This window comes from Podarcis pityusensis (genome assembly GCF_964106645.2).
Source record: "Podarcis pityusensis genome assembly, chromosome: 13".
Classification (NCBI taxonomy): Eukaryota; Metazoa; Chordata; class Lepidosauria; order Squamata; family Lacertidae; genus Podarcis; species Podarcis pityusensis.
Genome location: NC_138038.1, coordinates 8,106,979 through 8,124,090, shown reverse-complemented (window position 1 = coordinate 8,124,090; position 17,112 = coordinate 8,106,979). Strand labels below are relative to the sequence as shown.

At 53.1% G+C, this 17,112-nt stretch overlaps 1 protein-coding gene across 6 annotated transcripts; it reads left to right on the top strand.

The window, feature by feature from the left end:
* Positions 1 to 1,816: 1,816 nt before the first annotated feature.
* On the top strand, positions 1,817 to 9,329 carry LOC308461058 (uncharacterized protein). 6 transcript variants are annotated; one of them, XM_080977651.1, is made up of 6 exons: positions 1,819 to 2,871; positions 3,511 to 4,042; positions 4,560 to 5,242; positions 6,227 to 6,518; positions 6,623 to 6,702; positions 7,481 to 9,329. In XM_080977651.1, exons 3-6 carry the CDS (start codon positions 4,904 to 4,906, stop codon positions 7,730 to 7,732), a joined length of 963 nt encoding a protein of 320 aa, XP_080833777.1. In that variant the 5' UTR covers positions 1,819 to 2,871; positions 3,511 to 4,042; positions 4,560 to 4,903; the 3' UTR covers positions 7,733 to 9,329. The 6 variants fall into 6 exon arrangements, 4 of the variants coding, with proteins under 4 accessions (XP_080833776.1, XP_080833777.1, XP_080833779.1 ...); XM_080977650.1 differs by having other exon boundaries at positions 1,817 to 2,871; positions 3,511 to 5,242; XR_013978784.1 differs by having other exon boundaries at positions 1,818 to 2,871; positions 3,511 to 5,242; positions 6,623 to 6,996; positions 7,029 to 7,523.
* The last annotated feature ends 7,783 nt before the right edge of the window (positions 9,330 to 17,112 follow it).

Sequence of the window (17,112 nt, the reverse complement as noted above, 5' to 3'; positions counted from 1 at the left end):
TTAATCCCATAGCACGTTGTCTTGAGTCGTTATTCCACATGACTGGGGGGCCGCTCGGGATCTGGAGGACTCCGCCTGTCCACGGAAAGCTGCAGAATCATTTAGCACGCTGCATCACTGTGACTCATCTTGAGGATGACTCCTTCTCTGTATAAGTACAGTATCTGCTTGCAGGCAGACTCAGAGTGCGTGATGGAGCCTGAGCTCTGGGAAGCCTGTGCTCAATGGAGACTGTTGGTGTGCAATGCCTCTGTGTGACTCAGTAACTCTGTGTATGCTCTGAAGCTAGTTCAATCTTCTGTTCACGGTGCTGTTATCTGCAAACAAGTTTATTTTTAACTCAGTAAAGTTTTGATTCTTTTACTGAAGAAGACTCTGCGTTATTAATTTACACTGGGCGTCAGGTTCTCCAAAAGGTGGCAGGAGCAGTTGCTCCTAGTCTGGTCTAGATAGACCAAGGATTGACACACCCAGGGGCCTTTTTAGGCCATAGCTCAGTGCCTGTGGAAGGCCACAGGGTCAGTCCTCAGCATCTCCAGGTGAGGCTTGGGAAACTCTGAACCGAACCCCTGGTGAGCTGCTGCCAGCCAGGCCAGAGGGAGACAGTCTGGAGCTACCAGGACCCGGGATCTGGCTCCTGAGGCAGCTGTCTATGCAGCCCAGTGGGTGAGGTCTTCTGCCAGGCAAAGGGCCAGCCGCTTTCCTGCATATTCACCTCTGAACACTTTGTGGCCGAGCTTCAATCTGTCTCTCTGTGTGCCTGTGTTGGGTTAGCACAGCGAGTGCGCAAGTGGTTCTTGCATCCTTAGAATCAAAGAATTGTGGAAGGGACCTTGAGAATCATCTATTCCAACCCCCTGCAATGCAGGAAGATGCAGCTGTGCCAGATTGGGATTGAACCTGCAAGCTGGGCCTTCTCATCCCCACACCTGAAGCCAAGCAGGGAGTTGAATCAAGGCCCTTCTGGGTGTCCAGAAGATGCTCTGCCACTGAGCTGTCGCCCCTCCCAAACAGAAACACAGGAAGGGGATTTAGACCCTAGATTGCTCCATCTACCTCAGAGTGACTGGGGCAACCCAGGCAGATGGGCGGGGTACAAATAACTATTATTATTATTATTATTAGTAGTAGTAGTAGTAGTAGTAGTACAGTGGTACCTTGGGTTAAGGACTTTATTCATTCTGGAGGTCCATTCTTAACCTAAAACTGTTCTTAACCTGAAGCACCACTTTAGCTAATGGGGCCTCCCACTGCTGCCGCACAGCCACTGCGCAATTTCTGTTCTCATCCTGAAGCAAAATTCTTAACCCGAGGTACTATTTCTTGGTTAGTGGAGTCTGTAACCTGAAGCGCCTGTTCTAAAAAGCAGATGTCTTCCCTCCCCCATGATCCTGGGAACTGTAGTTTGTTAGGGGCTCTGGGAACAGCTCCCATTAGCAGAGATCCGTGGAGTCCTAGGAACTCAGTCATGAGGAGGAGCCAGGAAGGTAGGAGGAGCTCAGATGCCAGGTTCTTGAGTTGGGGAGGGACCCCGTGCCTTGGAAATGGAAAACCGTTGGGTGTTGAGTGTCCCAGGATTTTGCCTTGCCTTCAAGGGGGCCGCCTGGGAGGTGGGGTTTGGTCCTGCTCAAGCTCCAACAGATGACCATATATTGGAGGACAGGAAGGGATTCCCCTCAGATCACATTGGCTCAGGCATATCTGAGAGGAGCCAGCAGATGTAGCAACAGCTAGACTGGGAGCAGCTGGCAGGACCACAGAACACTGGTCCTAAAGGATCTACGGTGGCTCCCAGTATGATTGCGAGCACCATTCAAAGTGTGGGTCCTGTCTACCTGAAGAAGTGTTGCCACCTGGTCCTTAAAAAACAGAGTTTTAAAATCCCATCCTTGACAGCAAACGTAAAAGGAAAGGAATCAGGCTGCAAAACCTTCTTTTGAGCAAGTCCAGCTATGAAGCTAGCTGCCTTCCCTCCCTTTGCCCCACTTAAGAAAGAATCAGGCATCAACATGGGAACTTTAAAAATAAGCTTTATTTACTTTATAAATCATGCATCGCTTCACATCAATAGTGGCATTAAAAACTGTGCAGGCAAAATAGTGTTATACATTTGCCGGAGACCCCCCCAAACCCCAGAAATACGCAAAAGGTAGAATTTTGATAAATTGGGATATCAATGAAAGTACAGGCTGCACAACTGTGCCAGACAAGGAATTCCTGGGCTGACTTTTGCAAACCAGGCTGGCCCGTCTAGCAAAGGGCAAATCTGTTAACACACCTGAGATTGCTGGGCACACGACCCAAGGGGAAGTGGGGATGAGCCCTAAAGGTATGGTGGGTACACAGCCTTTGGTTTCAAGGGAAAGGTCTCTAGTGCGCTTTGGCTCACATACTGTATCCTGCTTCCTCCACAGGGCCAGGCCTCCAGGGATGAGGCTCCAGCTCCCAGGATGAAGGGCAAAAGAACATCCCAGCGGTTCCTGGCTGCCAACCCTTGGACCTCTTCCCACTGCCCCTTCTCCGTGTGGGCATGGCTCCATCCCGGCCCTGTTTGGCGCAGAAGCAGCAGCCAAAGTTTCCTCCCATTAAAACAGCTTCTCGGGTGATTTCTGAGAGGGAGGAGACTTTGGCTGCTGTTTCTGTGCTAGGCCCGTTGGACGCCCGTACGGTGGAGAAGTGGGGAGCCCTGATAAGATCAGGTAGGAGGAAATGCCCCTTCCCAGGTCCCCCACCCTCATGCCCAAGACTGGGGCTAGTGTGGCTGGGAGCTAGGAGCCTGCTGATGTCTCCGTTTTCTTTGCAGGGAGGGAGCTTTTCCCCAACATATACTGTGTTCTGGTCAAATCCCTGGAGAGATGTGATGACCCTCAGGTACTGGGGCAGAGGGAACAAAGGGGTCCTTCCATAGTTTTTGGCCCATCAGAGGCCCATTCGCATACGATGTCCTTCTTCGTCCACAGGGCCACACCTCCAGGGATGAGGCTGCAGCGCCTGCTCCCAGGATGAAGAACGAGAGACCATCGTGGCGGTTCCCAGCCCCTGACCCTCGCCTGCCTCCCCCTCCGTCCATTCTCCCTGCCTGCATGGCTCCTTCCCGTCTCTACTTGGTGCAGAAGCACCAGCCAAGATTTCCACCCATCAAAATCACCTCCAGAGTTATTCTGGAGCTGGAGGAGACTTTGGCTGCTGCCTCTGTGCCAGGCCAGTCGGGACGGAGCCCAGACGCCCGTACGGAGGAGTTTTTTGGGGGCAGCTGATAAGATCAGGTAGGAGGAAATGCCCCCTTCCCAGGTCCCCCCCTCCTGCCCCAGACTGGGGCTAGCGTGGCTGGGAGCCAGGCGCCTGCTGATGTCTCCATTTGTTTTGCAGCGAGGAGAAGGTCCCGGGAGGGACTGGGGCCCAGACAAAGGCCTCTCACCCCAGAGGCACTGGGACAGGGGGAAGGACAAAGACCCCCGTACGGAGGCCCACCACAGCCCATTCTCATATGATGTCCTGCTTCCCCCACAGGGCCACACCTCCAGGGATGAGGCTCCAGCACCTGCTCCAGGGATGAAGAATGAGAGACCATCATGGCGGTTCCCAGCCCCTGACCCTCATCTGCCTCCCCTTCCGTCCGTTCTCCATGCGGGCATGGCTCCGTCCCTGCCCTACTTGGCGCAGAAGCAGCAGCCAAGGTTTCCACCCATCAAAAGCACCTCCAGAGTTATTCCGGAGCCGGGGGAGACTTTTGCTGCTGCCTCTGTGCCAGGCCGGCCGGGACGGATCCCAGACGCCCGTACGGAGGAGTTCATGGTGGGGCAGCTAATAAGATCAGGTAGGAGGAAATGCCCCCTTCCCAGGTCCCCCCCCCGCCCCAGACTGGGGCTAGCGTGGCTGGGAGCCAGGCGCCTGCTGGTGTCTCCATTTGTTTTGCAGCGAGGAGAAGGTCCCGGGAGGGACTGGAGCCCAGACAAAGGCCTCTCACCCCAGAGGTACTGGGACAGGGGGAAGGACAAAGACCCCCGTAGGGAGGCAAAGTGTAGAAAGGCTCAGAGTTCAGGTAGGGGGAAATGCCAATTGAGTGCTGGAGTGGGGGGGGGAGCAGGCCTGTCTCGCCCCAGCCCCTTGCCCTCTCCTTCCAAGCCAGGGTTTGGGCCATTATGTGCCCAGGCAGGAGCAACGAAGGTTGGCAGCCAGTGGTGACGTGGGCATGGGCAGCATGGCAGGCGAACTTGTTCTGTCCCCCTCCATCCCTGGATCAGCTGGCCAGACACCCCCGCCAGCGCTCAGGCTGTCCCTACAGACGTTTGGGGGCTGCTCCCCCCGGGGGCACTATGTCTCCACCGCAGGAGGGCCCTGCCCCACTGGCTTGCCTGCCCATGGGCTGCTGCCCATCTGCTCTGTGCCAAACAGGAGAAGGAGGGATGTGGAAGAGGGAGGGAGGGAGGGAGGGAGCTGGGAAGGCAGACTGGCGGGGGAGAAAATATTGAGGGCAATGTGCCCCTGAAGGAAATCATTGGGGACGGCCCACAGGACCCCTGTCCCCTAGACAGTACAATGTCCTTGTTCCTTTGCAGGGCCGTGGTTTGGGGAAACCGCAACCAGCCCAGCAGCAGCCAAACGGTGCCGGGAAACCCAGCAAAATCCGGAGGTATGCTGTGACCTTGTGTGGCAGGGGAAGTGTTTCCCTGTCATCTTACCAACTGCAGGTAAAAAAAAGTTCCTGCCCCGAGAGGCTTACCATCTTTAATATGACATAGGGAGGGAACAGAGAAAGGTTGAGGTCGAGGCTGGATCCTGAGTCCTCCTGCGAGACATAAGCCAGGGTTTCTGAGTTTAGACTTTGGGATTCCCGGACATTTCCCACCTGTGACCTCTTCCTCTGTTTTTATTTTCCTTTCCTAGGTCCTAAGACGCTGCTATGGTGCCGGGGCAAGAAGGAGGCTGCTGTGGCACAAAGAATGAACCAAACTTTGGAAATTGTGGTATGTTAATTCCATGGGGAATCCATTCCCCACATGTGCAGGAAGGTTGTGGCCCCGACCTGCGTGAAACAGGGCTGGGTTGGGGTGTTGCAGGCCGGTCTTGCACCACCCCCTCGCCCCCCTCCTTCCAAGCCAGGGGTCAGGCGCCCAGGCAGGAGCAGCGATCATTGGCAGCCAGTGGTGATGTGTATCTTCCTTTCTGTCTCCCAGGTCCTAAGAGGCTACTGTACCGCAGGGCCCAAATGGACAAAGGGGTGACGGCCATGGAAGATGTGGTATGTTAATTCCATGGGGAAGCCATTCGCCACATGTGCCAGATACGGCTGGGGTGGGTGAAAGTGCGTCTGAGTTGACGTTCTGTCAGTAGTTTTTGGCCATTCACAGCCCATTCTTATAGGATGTCCCTCTTCCTCCACAGGGCCACGCCTCCAGGGATGAGGCTCCAGCGCCGGCTCCCGGGATGAAGAACCGGATGACATCCCGGCGGTTCCCGGCTGACGTCCCTCGCGGCGCATCCCCACTGCCCCTTCTCCGTATGGGCATGGCTTGCTTTGTCCACAGATGTTGATAGCTTGGCAGGTCCTCAGCTGTGGTCCCCAGATGATATTTTCTGTTGTGAATTACTGGTTGGTAACTTCCTCTGTTTTTATTTTGCTTTCTGTCTCACAGCTTCTCAGAAAGGAAGGCCGCAGCAGAAAGAAATATCACTGGAAATTGTGGTATGTTAATTCCATGGGGAATCCATTTCCCACATATTTCCCACCACCATAGACTGGTGCCTGCTCTGTCCATTGGGTAATCTGGCTCTGGTGGGGAATGCTTCTGTGGAGATCAGTCCCAGAATTCTCCCCCCCCCCCCCCGGTCATTCCTTCCTTCAGACAAAAGAAGAAGTGGCTCTCCTTGCCTTCTTAGCCCATATTTTTCTCTAATTTCTCCCAGCTCAGGTAAGTGGAAATGCCAACTGAGTGCCCCATATTCTAGGAATGCTTGCTTCACTTGTCCTCCACCCTCATGGCCCAGACTGGGGCTAGCATGGGAGGGAGCCAGGCGCCTGCTCATGTTTCTTTTTTCTTTGCAGTGTGGGAGCCTTTCCCCAACACGTATTTTGTTCTGGCCAAATCCCTGGAGAGACGTGGCGAACATCAGGTACGAGGGCAGAGGGAATGAAGGGGTCCTTGTGAAACATGTTTTGGGAGTCCTAGAAACACTCTCCCACCTGTGGCTTCCATTCTCATGTGATGTCCTTCTTCCTCCACAGGGCCACACCTCCAGGGATGAGGCTCCAGATCCGGCTCCCAGAATGAAGAACCGAACAACATCCCGGCGGTTCCCGGCTGTCGTCCCTCGCGGTGCATCCCCACTGCCCCTTCTCTGTACGGGCATGGCTCCATCCCGGCCCGGTTTGGCACAGAAGCAGCAGCCAAAGTTTCCTCCCATTAAGACAGCTTCTCGGGTGATTTCTGAGAGGGAGGAGACTTTGGCTGTTGCTTCTGTGCTAGGCCGGTCGGACGCCCGTACGGTGGAGAAGTGGGGAGCCCTGATAAGATCAGGTAAGTGGAAATGCCCCTTCCCAGGTCCCCCACCCTCCTGCCCCAGACGGGGGCTAGCGTGGCTTGGAGCCAGGCACCTTCTGATGTCTCTGTTTCCTTTGCAGCGAGGGAGAAGTTCAGCCGTGGAACCGCCGCATTCCTCCGGGAGGGACTGGAGCCCAGACGGCGGCCTCTCGCCCCTGAGGTAATGGGACAGGGGGGAGGAGGGGGGTCTTAGGAAACACACCAGAAGGGCCTGCAGGATCAGGCCAAGGGCCCATCTGGTGCAGCCTCCTCTTCTCCCAGGGGCCACTGAGTGGGAAATTCACAAACAGTGGCGAGGTAGGGGCTTTGGCACCTGGAGAGAGGGGGGCATGGCACTTGACTTTTCCTGCATCCAAGCTGCATTTTGTTGTGGTGCAGAGGGCAAGACACTCTGCTCAGGTCTCCTCCACCTTTTTGTGGTGGTCTTTATGCTTGGAAACCCAAAACTCCCCAGGTGCCTGGGCAAAGGGTATGTCCTGGGCAAAGGGTATGTCTGAGCCTGTGCAAAGGGTATGTCCTTCACCCACGAGCAACCTAAAGGACTGTCTTTCTGGATAGAACCCTGCCTAAATGTGATTCTCCTGAGTGGTGCACTGGCTAGGCATGATTTTATTGCTTTATCTGATCTATGCTTTGCTGCTCGTGATTTGCGGGTTTGGGGGTCATGGTCGGGGAAGGGGTCCTGAAATGTCACCCCTGTTCAGGATGGCACCCTGGGCAGCTCGCCCCCCTGCCCCCCTTCGGTACGTTGCTGGCCACAAACAGGATTCAAGCCCAAGAGCCCTCTGCCCACCTGGGACTTTCTGCAACGGCTTTTTGAAGCACCGTCCCTGGTGTTCGGTCTGTGACAGACCATTCACATGTTCAGGGATTCTTCCCTCGAAGCAGCGCGTAGCATCCAGGTCTCCCCTGCCTCAAAGATTCCTTCTTTCTTGCAGGATCTCGCTTGTGCACCGCTGTGGCTGCTGCTGAAGGCCCCCCCACAAATAAAACCGGGCCACGCCTCCAGGGATGAGGCTCCAGATCCGGCTCCTGGGATGAAGAACCAGACAACATCCCGGCGGTTCCTGACTAACATCCCTCACACCTCTTCCCCACTGCTCCTTCTCCGTGTGGGCATGGCTCCTTCCCGGCTCGGTTTGGCGCAGAAGCAGCAGCCAAAGTTTCCTCCCATTAAAACAGTTTCTTGAGTTATTTCTGAGAGGGAGGAGACTTTGGCTGCTGCTTCTGTGCTAGGCCAGCCGGGTCGGAGCCCAGACGCCCGTACGGAGGCCAAGTGGGGGGAGCTTATAAGATCAGGTAGGAGGAAATGCCCCTCCAAAGGCTATCCTGAAGTATTTCCATCACGACTAGTAGCCTTTGACCACCCTCTCCTCCATTCAGTCGCCTCATCCTCTTCTAAAGCCATGCAGTCAGAGATGCTCTTTTGGTGCCTCTCATGGCCTGTGACAGCACATTCACATGTCCAGCGATTCTTCCCTCAAAGCAGCCCTTAGTGTTGAGTTCTCTCCTGCTTCAAAGATACCTTCTTTCTTCCAGGATCCTCTGTCTGCACCGCTGTGTCTGCTGCCAAAGCCTCTCATAAAATGAACAGGAAAGAGGAAGGCTTGGGAGAACACCCTCCAAATTGAGTGTCAACAGAGAATGGGAGAAGAACCGTCCCGCATGAGAGCAGAAAGGAGATGGTCTCGCCCGGAAGTGGGGGAGCCAAGCTTTCTTGGGGAGCAAGGTCAGGGCAGGGGCATCACACGTAGCCAAGTAAGATTGTTTTCCATGAACATGATCTTAACAGTGAGTCCATAATGGACTGTGGAGGCCAATTCTGGGTCCACACGTCCTTCCACAGTTTCCTGGCGTGAGTCATTCATGGTGAGGATTTTCCGAACATGCCTTCCTCTTAGCTCATTTCTCTCTTTCGTCCTGAGTTTGAGCGTCTTCAAAGTCCTTGACACCTTCAGTAAAGGCTGTTCTCCAATTGGAGCACTCTCAAGCCAGCCTTTCCCAATTGTTTCTACTACATTTCTTTCAGATTTGCCTTGAGAAGTCTTTAAACCTCTTTCACTGACCACCAGCATTGCATTTTTAAGTTGCTTGGGAAGATGATAATCAGGTGTAGTCCAGGTCTGTAAAGCAGCTTTCTAGGTAACTGGAGGGGGTGGTGCAAGGCCTCTGGGCCTTAGCAGTACAAGCCAAGCCTTAGCTCCATGACCCCCCTAAATGGGGGAAATTCAGTTCCTGGGCAGCTGGCAAAGCCCCTCTTCTCTTCTCATGGAACGGCCACATGCCCCGGGCGATGGCGACTGGACTATTGATCCTAAGCTGAATAGCTGACCTGCCCAGCTTCAGGTCCCCCACCAAGTGCCCCCTTCTAGAACCCACCACTCTCAACCGACTCTCAACTGCCTCCCCCTCCAACATTCAAACTGGCTTTCCAAGCCTCCTCCAATCTTCTCTCTCCCCCCAGAATTCCACTCTCTCTCTTCCCCCCTCCCTCCCTGCTTGACATTCCTTTGGGAATTCTAATATCATCACTTCAGTTATCCTATTACACATTTTAAAAAATATAGATTTAGGGAGGATACCCACTAAACCCTGGAAATTAATAAATGGTAGGATTTGGGGTTGTTTGGGTTTTGAAGGGAGAAATACAAGTTGCAAGGGCCATTAAGAAACAATTCAAGGCCCCTGAGGGACTAACTGGAAATGCAAGAGAAGTCCTTCTCCCTTGTCCTGCGGTGTGAACAGAGATGGGGGATCTGGAAGGGGGCCAGGATAAGTGGGTGTGAGGTGGCAGGAAAAGAGAAGCTTTGAGCAAGGGGTGAGGGAAGGAGGAGGAGGAGGAGGAGGAGGAGGAGGAGGAGGAGAGTCTGGAATCCAACTTGGGAAGGCTGGCTGCCCTGCTGTGAAGGACAAGTCCCTGTGGAAAGGATTCTACTCTTTCTTAAAGCCATGACAGTCTCCGCCAAGTCTCAGTTCTCCAAAGGAGAGAGTCTGAAACCCCATGGGCCCACTAGGCAGAGAGAGGGGAGACACCTGACTTTTGGAGCAATATTTTATACATCCTGCTCTGTCAAGTCATCCTATCAGAGGCACTTAATCTTCCCTCTGCTGCTTCCTAGGAAATTGGGGGAAGTGAGCTGCAGATTCTCCTCCCTGTTCTAAAAAGCAGGTGTCTTTCCCCAAACGATTCTGGGAATTGTAGGTCTGTGAGAGGGAAGCTACAATGCCCAGGATCATATGGGGGACGTCATGTGCTTTAAATGTTCATTGGATGCACTTTAAATTATAGGATCATAGAATTGTAGAGTTGGGAGGGACCATGAGGGTCATCTAGTCCAACCCCCTGCAATGCAGGAATGTCAGCTAAAGCATCCATGGCAGATGGCCACCCAACCTCTGCTCAAAAACCTCCAAGTACCGGAATCTCCTTTCTTGTAACTTGAATCCATGGCTTCAGGTCCTGAGGGCTTCTGGAGCAGGAGAAAACAAGCTTCCTCCCTCCTCCCTGTGACGGCCCTTGAGATATTGACAGGGCTGCATGGTGTGGCTCTCATATCCATGTCCTGAGGGACAGAGAGCAAAACATCTCTCTCTCTCCCCTTTCTCCAGCCCTGGCAGAATTGCAAGGGGTCTGTGCATCTGGCTGGTAAGAAGATGGTCGGATTTTGGAGCCCAGTCAGGGCTGGCTGTGGGCAGGATCCTGGCATTGTCTGGGGTTGGACTAGATGGCCCTTGGCATCCCTTCCCACTCTACCATCAAGCAGCCAAAGGAAGGGGCGGGGGAGCAAGATGCAGAACCAGGGGAGGCACAACCACACACCCCAACAGCACCCTCTGGCCTGACCCATGGTAGCCTCGGCCCAGAAGGACTCTGAAGGTAGGAGGAACTCTGAAGCCCAGAGGAGATGAGTGGCATGTTGTTGTTGTTTAATCGTTTAGTCATGTCCGACTCTTCATGACCCCATGGACCAGAGCACGCCAGGCACTCCTGCCTTCCACTGCCTCCCGCAGTTTGGTCAAATTATTATTATTATTAATATCATTATTAGTGTCACCCATCACTGGTGCATGTGACTTGGCTCCCTGGCTTGACTTGTCCACAGATGTTGACAGCTTGGCAGGTCCTCAGTTGTGGTCCCCAGATGATATTTTCTGTTGTGAATATCTGGTTGGTTACAGTGTTGAACAATATGTGAGTATACCCAGAGCTTACAGGGTTAACAGCTCAAGGGAAATGATGTCCTGTCACTGGGGGTGTGTGTTTTTGCTTATGGGTATTGTGCTTTGTTATGTGAATGCTTTTACTTTCTGTTTTGGCTGCTACAGGGGAAGAATCATGGCTTCGCTTCCTCCTGGCTAACTTGTTGTTTTGCTGCTTTACAATAAAGCTTTGTAGAATAGAAGAAGGTGTTGTACGAGAGTTTTACTGCATGGCTGAGATTCCTTCCACACAGGCACACCGCTGCTCAAGATGTTCTGCTGTAACTGGGAGAAGCAGATTGTGCAGTAGAAGCGGACTGGACGCCACAGCACTGCCACTGTTCGCAGCCTTGATGGATACTCAATGGAACACAATATGGCCTTTCCTTGCCTCTATTCTCTTAACTCTAAGGCTCTGGACACATCACGCCTTGAAGTCATGGGGTAATTCCATTACCGTATTTTTTGCTCTATAAGACTCACTTTTTACATCCTAAAAAGTAACGGGAAATGTTTGTGCGTCTTATGGAGCGGATGCAGGCTGTGCAGCTATCCCAGAAGCCAGAACAGCAAGAGGGATTGCTGCTTTCACTGCGCAGCGATCCCTCTTGTTGTTCTGGCTTCTGAGATTCAGAATATTTTTTTTCTTGTTTTCCTCCTCCAAAAACTAGGTGCGTCTTATGGTCTGGTGCGTCTAATAGAGCGAAAAATACAGTAAATGTCAGCCTACAGACTCATTGCTCCTAAACATGTTGCAGATCATTTTAAGGAGAATTTCCCAAAGTTTTGGGATCTTGTCACTGTGTTGGATGGGTTTTAACAGGAAGGAGAGAATATAAGCCGTTCCCTTAAAATTCCCCAGGCACTCACACCTGTTCCATTTTATCGTATGTCTGTTTCAGCAGCGATATCATGAAAGCCAATTTTTGTAAGGTCGCGAATTTAAGCCGCACTTTAACTTTTCATGGTCATAATTTTTATTGGGGGGGGGGGAAGTGAGGCTTATATTCAGGCCAATACGGTATGTGCCACTCAAACTCAATAGGCGTGGCATTAAGCCACAGCAACTCAAGACCAGAGTCCAAGTCATTTGGAGGACAGGCAATGGGCCGCCATCATAAGGGGGGAAATCAGAAATATACTAGTTGAGTATAAGTGGAAATGAAATGCTTGTGTTCCTACAGGGAGCCAATCTGCCCCACATCAGAGAACACCTGAATGCACTCAGCTCACTCTGTGCTATGCCCAGTGGCATCACAATGGGGGGCAGTGTGCCCCGGGTGCCATGTCTGGGGTGTGTGTGACAATAAGGCACCCCGTGGGGGTTCGCGGCGGCACGAGCCGCTATTGCGCTGCCGCAGCCTCATATGGAGGATCCCCTGCAAGCAGAGGATACCAGCGCCAGCGGCAAACCATTATGTACAGCGTGTGTGCGGCATCGCACGCATGCGCTGTATGTAACGCTGTACATAGCGGTTTGCCGCCGGCTCCATATGGATGGCGGAGGGATCCCTTTGTCGCCGCTACAGCCACATGTAGAGGATCCTCCGTTCATGGCTGAAGTGGCGATGGAGGGATCCTGGCACCGTCCATATGGTGCTGGAGCGGCGCCACCGGCAAACCGCTATGTACATCGCATATGCGGCGTTGCTATTTATGGCACATGCACTGTATGTAGCGACACCCCGCCCTGGGTGTCACGATGCCTTCGTTCGCCCCTGGCCACTCCCCTTCCCTCCCTGTTCATTCTCAATTTCTCTGCAGCTTCTCCCTCTCAGTGCCCCCCCTTCTGCCCCAGGGATCCATCTCAGATAGAGAGGGGGCAGGGAATGAGTCTGTTTCTCTGGCCTCTGACAGATTTCCCCATTAAGAACATTCTGGAGAAATTCTGAACTATTTTCTCGTCCCTAGCTCAATTAAGAAGCCATCAACTGGCGATTAACATTATTTTGCCTGACAAAGGCTAGCATTTGCAGCAATACATTACCGAGCCATGTTCAGACATTCCTTTTGCTAGGGAAATTGCTTGTTAATAGTCCTTGATGGTCACCGGATGCCTTTTTGTTCATATTGTTGTTGTTTAGTCGTTTAGTCATGTCCGGCTCTTCGTGACCCCATGGACCAGAGCACGCCAGGCACTCCTGTCTTCCACTGCCTCCTGCAGTTTGGTCAAACTCATGTTGGTAGCTTTGAGAACACTGCCCAACCATCTTGTCCTCTGTCAACCCCTTCTCCTTGTGCCCTCCATCTTTCCCATCATCAGGGTCTTTTCCAGGGAGTCTTCTCTTCTCATGAGGTGGCCAAAGTATTGGAGCCTCAGCTTCAGGATCTGTCCTTCCAGTGAGCACTCAGGACTGATTTTCTTCAGAATGGAGAGGTTTGATCTTCTTGCAGTCCATGGGACTCTCAAGAGTCTCCTCCAGCACCATAATTCAAAAGCATCAATTCTTTGGCGATCAGCCTTCTTTATGGTCCAGCTCTCACTTCCATACATCACTACTGGGAGCACCATAGCTTTAACTATACAGACCTTTGTTGGCAAGGTGATGTCTCTGCTTTTTAAGATGCTGTCTAGGTTTGTTTTCATAGGATGAGCTAATTTTTAAGAACTGGTTTCTTGACACAGAGATTTCTCTTGCAAGTTTGAGTGAAGAGAGCAGATAAGTAAGAGATAGGAAGTGAGAGAGTGGGACCGTGCCTGGGAGCTCTTCGTGTTGGACAGGATCTCTTTTGGAATCTGCCTTGCAGAAGTCGAACTGGTTTTCCTGGGCTTATATATTTCTAAACAAAGAAAATATATCTTCCCATATAAATAAAAATGCAAGGTTGTCATCGCACAGCTCCCACTAGAGGATCTGTAGTGCCTCACCACAATTCTGGATCTGCATGAAATCAGGGTGGGGTAGGGTTAGCCCCTAGCAGTGGCATAGTGTGTGGAGGGGTGCTGGGGGTGCTGTTGCCCCAGGCACATTTTCTGGAGGGGGTGCGACCTGCCACCCCCACAACAGGCTCCTATAGGGAACTTGGCTCCAGTGTTTGAGGGAGCTGCAGGCAACCTCCCATCCACCTGGTCTAGGGAATTGCCCACTCACTGTGCCTGTGTCTTACCTGGATTGAGCTTCAGTTTGTTGGCTCTCATCCAGCCCGTTACCGAGACAAGACAACGGCCCAGCACATCAACCTGCTTCTTCAACAGTCTTCAACTGTGTGTCACCAGCACAGAGCTGAAAATATACTCCAAAATTTTGAATAATCCACTCAGCGGTTTCATGTAGATGCTAAATAGCAGAGGGCAGCTGATCGCGATCTACTGGTCAATTGCTGGGTGTCCCTGGTCGATTCTCGTCGATCGTGTGATCCTGATTGATCGCTACGCGCCTTGGCCCCATTGCTATTTCCCCTCACCACGGGATTAAAGAAGTGCTCGCCCGATTGAACTATAGTGACGGCTACGCACCCCTACCCCTCCCGTCGGTGCTTTGAGGTGTTGGGGGATCAGAATGCAGCAATTCCCCCCTCCCATAATGTTTTAGAAGCCAAACAACTATGATTTCTCCCCCTAAAGAAACTTCAACAACTTGTATTTCTTGTATTTGTACACAAGAGATATGTACAAAAATATACCAATATGTACTCCGGTTTCTGGGAGAGAGCATCTGCCCTTACGTTTTCCTCTCCCGGCACGTATCATATCTCGAAGAAAAACTTGGTGAACTCCTGGGACCATCTGATCTGTCTCTGGTTGAGCACTCGCGCGGTCCGCCAGTATTCCAAGTTCTTGTGGTCAGTTCGGACCTGGATCTTGTGCCGCGCCCCTATCAATAGATGTCTCCATTGCCGAAATGCCGCATAGATCGCAAGCAGTTCTCAGTCATACACCGTGTAGTTTTGCTCCGACTTGCTCAGCTTCCTAGAGAAAAAAGGCACACGGCCTCCAGTTCTGCTTGGCCCTGGGCTGCAAAAGGACCGCTCCGATCGCACGGTCGGACGCGTCCATCTCCAGTCTCATGGGCTTCTCCGGATCCACGTGCAGGAGCTGCTCTTCCGAGGTGAACGCCTTCTTCAGTTTTTCAAAGGATTGCTGCGCATCCTCTGTCCACGCAAACTTCTTTTTGCTACTAAGACAATCCGTTATGGGCGCTGTCAAGTGAGCGAAGTTCTTTATGAACTTCCTGTAGAAGTTGCTGAAGCCTAGGAACCTCTGCACATCCTTTCTGTTTTGGGGGGCTTTCCATTCCAGCACTGCCTTCACTTTGCCCGGATCCATGGCTAGTCCTTTGTCTGACAACCTGTACCCCAGGAACTCGACCTCCCTGGTGTGGAATTGGCATTTTTCCAGCTTGACCCACAACTGATGCTTCTTCAATCTCTGTAGCACCTCCTTTTTTTGCTCCAGGGCCACCCCAGCCACCCTGACCACAGTCCTTCTTGGTTCCTTCCCTCCCAGACAGTGTTCTAAGCAGTAAGCTGACCCAAAGGTGAGCGACCGCTGATGCCATGACACCACTGGGTCATGTATTGCCAGCCAGCTCATTCCCAGTATTATTGGGGGTCCTGCCAGCGTGGCCACGTGAAAGGCAATGGTTTCCGTGTGCCTGGAGACACTCATTCGCATTGGCAGTGTCTGGTGTGTCACTTCCCCTCCCAGGAGTTCCCTGCCATCGATGGTGGTCACCTGCAAGGGAAAATCTAGTGGCAACAGGTGGATCTGGTGCTCCAGAGCAAAGTCTCTGCTGAAGAAATTACACGAGCTGCCAGAATCTAGCAGCCCCTCCACTTTGACGGGGTGCCCATTTGGGAGTTCTAGCACCACCTCTATGGCTATAGCTGCCTTGGGAGGGTCAGGCTGGGCCACTTCTATTGGTTGCTGGCCTGGCTGTTGCCCCTGCTGGTTGGCAGCCAGGCGTTGTCGTTTCCCTGCACCGGCCCTTCCTCCCCCTTCTCGTCGTGGCCTGCAGCCCCCATCATGCCTTGCCAGGCTTTTCATTGAGGGCAGACCTTTGCAAAATGTCCCGGTCGCTGACAGAGGAAACACTTCTTGGTAGTTTTCCACTCCTTCCCCTCCCTTTTCCGACCTTCACCAGCGTTTGAAACTTCGCGCGTACGCGCTCCATCAATTTCCATCGGCTCTGCCGCCTGGGAAGGCGCCCTCGGCATCTCCGGAATGCGGTTGTCATGGAAACGTTCCGCCCTTATCTCCCGCTTCTCCTGAGCCCGCGCTTCCTGGCGTACACTGATTGCAAGCACAGTCTTTGTGAGTTCATCCATCGACCGCGGGCAGGGCGCTCAGGACAACTCGTCTTTCACTTCGGGGGCCAAACCCGCTTCAAACAACATTTGTACTGGTTCAGAGTCCAGATCCCACCCGAGCTTGTGGACTAACATCGCAAAACGCGACCAGTAGTTTCTGACGGACAGGCTCCCCTGCTTGCACCCCATCAGCTCCCTCCGTGTCACGCTTTGCTCCACCTCGCTGGAGAACATTGCGTCCATTGCCTGGTAGAATTTCTTAAGATCTTTCAATGCATCATTCTGCGTCGCCGTTAGGGGCCTGATCCATTCGCGCACCCCATCCTGTAGATGTCCAACAATGTAAGCCACCCTCTCCCCGTCATCCGCAAAGTCATTTTTCTGCAATTCCAAAGCGTATGGAATTTCCGTTCGGAAAGCATTGTAGTCTTGGGGCTTTCCACCAAACTTGTGTACCAGCCCCGGGACCTTCCTCCCTATCGGGGTGGCTCTGACCTGTGCATCCTAAGCCCGTCTCTCCTCCAGCCGCGCAGACAGGGTAGCGACATGTGCCTCCAGGTCTCGGTTCCTCTCGACCAGACCTTGCACCATGGTTTCTTTCTCTGTCTCTCCGGCCGGCCCTGTTTGCCTCATCGTGCTGCCTCTCCGGGGCTGCGCACAAGCAACGTCAGGGACTGACGGATTGCTGTAATGGTTCTAGGGGCTGCTCGTGCGTAAGCCGGTGCAAACACCTGGCTGGGTTGCCTGAGTGAACCTTTTCTGTCCGGACAGCCACTCACCCGTGGCTGTCTCAATCGCTGGCAGAATCCGTCAGTGGGCGTTTCTTAAACTTCTTCCAGCAAAGAAGCGCTTTGATGCCTAGTCTCCTCCTACTCTCTCTGCGCGAAAGCCTTCTGCGCAAGGAGGGCGTAGGCAGCAGAGGACCCCTACTCTCCCCGCAACGCCTTCCTGCTACTCTCCAACCCGGCTTGGAGGCTGGCGGTGGGGGAAAGCAGGCTTTTCCCCAAGGAGGGAGAAGGGACTGACTGGCGGAGTCCGTCCCTTCTCACTCCTGTGGGCTTTTGTGGCAGATGGGGGAATTCCCCCACCTCCCGTAAAAGCAGGCAAAAGCCGTGCACTC

Excerpts from the sequence above, each read along its gene's own strand:
- LOC308461058 (XM_080977650.1), top strand. The coding sequence starts at position 4,904 with ATGGTGCCGGGGCAAGAAGGAGGCTGCTGTGGCACAAAGAATGAACCA. Across the intron at positions 5,243-6,226 it reads TGACGGCCATGGAAGATGTG|GGCCACACCTCCAGGGATGA; the intron begins GTATGTTAATTC and ends CTTCCTCCACAG. Across the intron at positions 6,519-6,622 it reads GGGAGCCCTGATAAGATCAG|CGAGGGAGAAGTTCAGCCGT; the intron begins GTAAGTGGAAAT and ends TTTCCTTTGCAG.